The 3,584-nt window shown below is 51.1% G+C and overlaps 1 protein-coding gene across 2 annotated transcripts in view; it reads right to left on the minus strand.

Moving 5' to 3' along the window:
- Positions 1-1,408, minus strand: part of MTR (5-methyltetrahydrofolate-homocysteine methyltransferase) — a 118,630-nt gene extending 117,222 nt beyond the window's left edge. The window contains exon 1 of one of the 2 annotated variants that reach the window (XM_040623799.1): positions 952-1,405. In XM_040623799.1, coding sequence (XP_040479733.1) covers positions 952-985 — 34 coding nt within the window. In that variant the 5' untranslated portion in view covers positions 986-1,405. Of the gene's footprint in view, positions 1-951 lie in introns of both variants that reach the window. The other variant, XM_040623800.1, reaches the window with a different exon arrangement.
- Between the last annotated feature and the right edge of the window lie 2,176 nt (positions 1,409-3,584).

Raw genomic sequence — 3,584 nt, forward strand, 5'->3', positions numbered from 1 at the left:
CTTACTTTTATAACAACAGTGATGTTATGTTTCTGGTCACATTTCCACTGGTTTCAAGAACAATTTTACCAGTTCCATACCAGAACCCTAGAATCAACAGGGTCACTAGCTCACCTGTGATAAATTTCCTTCCGAGTTATGAATTCAGTATTCACCTCCTGCCCAAGCTGAACACCCTCATTCCATCACAGCCAGCTACTTAGGATTGGTCCTCTTCTTTCTACATTTCCTACATCCTCGCATGTTTTTACGGGTATGTGTGACCACAAATTTAAACCAGGGATGACCTTAGAAACCCAGATCTCATTATAAAGCTGAAATTACTGTCAGTTCTTGAGCTAGTTTTTTCCCAATGTTAATCTCAGAACCATCAACCCCAGAATCTCTTGAGATTACTCCTTCCCATCACGACCTATGATCTGCTCCTTTTACACAGAGATTGTATGCACACCTGAGTTTGGAGAACGACTGCCCTAACCCTGATGTGGAAAAGAAACGTTCACTTAAGTTCTAAATAGTTTTCTGGCTTTCCTTCTCGTCTCTCGACCCGTGAACTTCCTTTGGATGAGCACAGCCGGTGCTCAATAAATACGTATTGAACTGAGAACGTTAACTCAGGCCAAACTTCCCTCGCGCCCCGCTGGACTATGAGGCGCCGAACTGCAGTTACTTTGACATGAAGAGGCGTTTCGGGCGCGCGGGAGACAGCGGTGCCTCCTGTCTGCTGAGGGTCTTTTTGCCTGGGAAGGAAGGGGTGCGGGTGGGGGGGGAACCCAGCGGAACAACGTGGAACCTCTGGGCTCCTCGGCCAGTTCGAAGGTGCCGCCCTCCTGCCCGCGGGGAAACCTGGCCGCGCGACTCCAGGCGGCGGGGAGAACTACCCCAGGGATTAGGAGCCCGCAACAGGACTCCATAAAGAACCCAGCCGCGGAGAGCGGGCGGCAGCGTTACCGGAAGGCGTCAGCTCTGGCAGTGCGGGCGACATGCCGCCGAGTCTCCTCCTCCGCAGGCCAGGGGCGAAGCCGGGAAGCCGCACTCTGCACAGGAAGGCACGGCCAACAGCGACGCCAGCCAGCGCCGGGGAGCCGGCCTCAGCGGCCCAGGTCGCTGGGGGCACCAAGGGCCCCGCAGCAGCGTGGGGGGCCTCCCGTCGGACCCAGGCGCGGCGTGGCGAGGACAGGCGCGCCCTCGGCCACCACAGCGCTCGAGCACGTGCTTCCTTCCCGGTCCCCCGGCCTGTCCCCGGAGCGGGACTGGCGGCCACACTATCGCGACCCGACGTCGGGTCGCAGGAAAGGCGCGGACTGGACCCGAAAAGGAGGACGACGTGGCGTCCGGGGCGCGGGACCCAGGATCTCAACCCCCTGGGGCTTTGGCACACTTAACCCCGCTGCTCGTGTCTGCGCTCAATCTAGCCTCTGCGCGGAGGTCCTGCCCCTTCTGGCCTATGATTGGTCTGTACGCGCACGTCGCGGCTGTATTGGCGGCTCCATTTCAACCAATCACCTGAGGGTTCGCCCCAGGGCTCTCTGGGAGATGTAGTCCAAGGTAGCACGCAGGCAGTGTTGCTGGAGCCCAGAACTGTGAGTCCTGCGGAGGCTGGGCGCATCTCCAAGCCCGACGTCCGGAAGTGCGCCGGCGTGGCCTCTCCGAGTTAAGTCGTGGTGCGAAGTCGGTGCCGCCTTCAGCCTGCTGTGCTGTCTAGAGCGGGGAATTCGGAGTCCCGTTTTGCTGCTGACTGGCGCTGGGCGAGATAATTAACCCCAGTCTCCCCACTCTACAAGCAGGAAACTGCTATTTTATGGGTTGTAGTAGGGAGGAAATGAGATCTGCGAACGCGCCGTGGAAACTCGGAAGTACGTATGCGCGTGTTAATTCTCACTTATCTACGGTAGAATTTATTGAACACTGGACTATGTATCGCGCGTTGGGCTAGGCACTTGCAATGCAAAGAAAGACAAGCCGCAGCTCACTCACAAACTAGTTAAAACTAACACTAGAACAGGGGGAAAATGAAAACCACCTAGAGCGTGCCTGAAGAGCTGCGTTAGCCAAGGGTGCTGGGGGAAGCTTCTGGCAGGTGAAGGGGACTGAAGTCAGAGCTCTCCAGCGGGGAGAAGCGCCTGGAGTAGGACACAGCACTTGAGAGAATCTGAAAATAAAGGATGAGCATGGTAGATGGGAGGAAAGCGAATGAATCTAGACAAATAAAATGGAGACCAAATTGTGAAGTTTACTAATCTTTTTATTTTGAAGTACAAATTTGCATGCCATTCTTATTTTACTGTATGTAATTATACCTCCATTTTTTATATCTAAAATAATAATAATGTGTATGGCATCTTTACCAAAAACGGTCATACTCGGAGATGGAAAAACCGGAGGGGGGGGGAATGGAGCAAAGAAGAGTGTGGGAGGGAGAGGATGGCCCTAAAGAGCCGAAGATCTTGTTAAGATTGTAAGGTTTTGGGGCGCCTGGGTGGTGCAGTCTTTAAGCGTCTGCCTTTGGCTCAGGGCGTGATCCCAGCCTTCTGGGATCGAGCCCCACATCAGGCTCCTCCGCTGGGAGCCTGCTTCTTCCTCTCCCACTCCCCCTGCTTCTGTTCCCTCTCTCGCTGGCTGTCTCTCTCTATGTCAAATAAATAAATAAAATCTTAAAAAAAAAAAAAGATTGTAAGGTTTTAAATTATCACCTACCTCACATTTTGTTGAGGTGTCCCTTGGGGAAAAAATCTTTTGGGTACCTAGTTACTTAGTATCCTCTATCTTAGCAGAAATTGCAGGAATGGTGGATCAGTCTGTGTTCAGCAAGTCATCAAATATTTGCTTTGTCAGCTAAAACTATCAGAGGCAGTGTTTTCTTAGTCTTAAAGGGGTAACGAATAAGACTAAAGGGGCAGTGAATTCCTAGTACAAAAGCTCACACAGCTTAAAAGTTCCAAGAACACTGTTATGGGTTGAAATATCTGTTATGGGTGTCCCCCAACAGATGCATTGAAGTCCTAAACCGTTCCACTTCAAAATGGAACTTACTTGGAAATAGAGTTGGTGCACACAGAACTAGTTAAGATGAGGTCCAAGGAGAATGGACCCTTAGTCCAACATCCTTATTGGGAGGAGAGAGATACACAAGGAAAAAATAGACTTGTGACAACAAAAACAGAGATCAGCATGGCCCTGCTGACACCTTGGTTTTGGACTTGTGGTTTCCAGAACTATGACACAGTACAATTCTGTTGTTTTAGGCCACCCATCCTGTGGTACTTTCTTACACTAGGCCTAGGAAACTAATACAAATACATCTGTAGATGAGGTAGGACCACCGAGGCAAAGCCTCGATTTCTCTATTTCTGTAGCAAAGCATCTATTACCTTATTTTGATGATACTCTGCTAGCCCACCCCCCACCCGCATCTTCACCCTCACTCTCATTAAGCTCATTCATCACACACCCAGTATGTAGAGTAAGGCTCCAAAAAACCATTGGTTGTTTTTGGGTTGTTTTGAGCTTCTCTCCCAGTGGGTTTGTCTTCGCAGAAAGAAGCTCTGATTGGTGAACTTAAATCCCCCACTCTTACTGTACGC

The sequence above is a fragment of the Ursus maritimus genome, unplaced genomic scaffold (genome assembly GCF_017311325.1).
Source record: "Ursus maritimus isolate PB19 unplaced genomic scaffold, ASM1731132v1 scaffold_7, whole genome shotgun sequence".
NCBI lineage: Eukaryota > Metazoa > Chordata > Mammalia > Carnivora > Ursidae > Ursus > Ursus maritimus.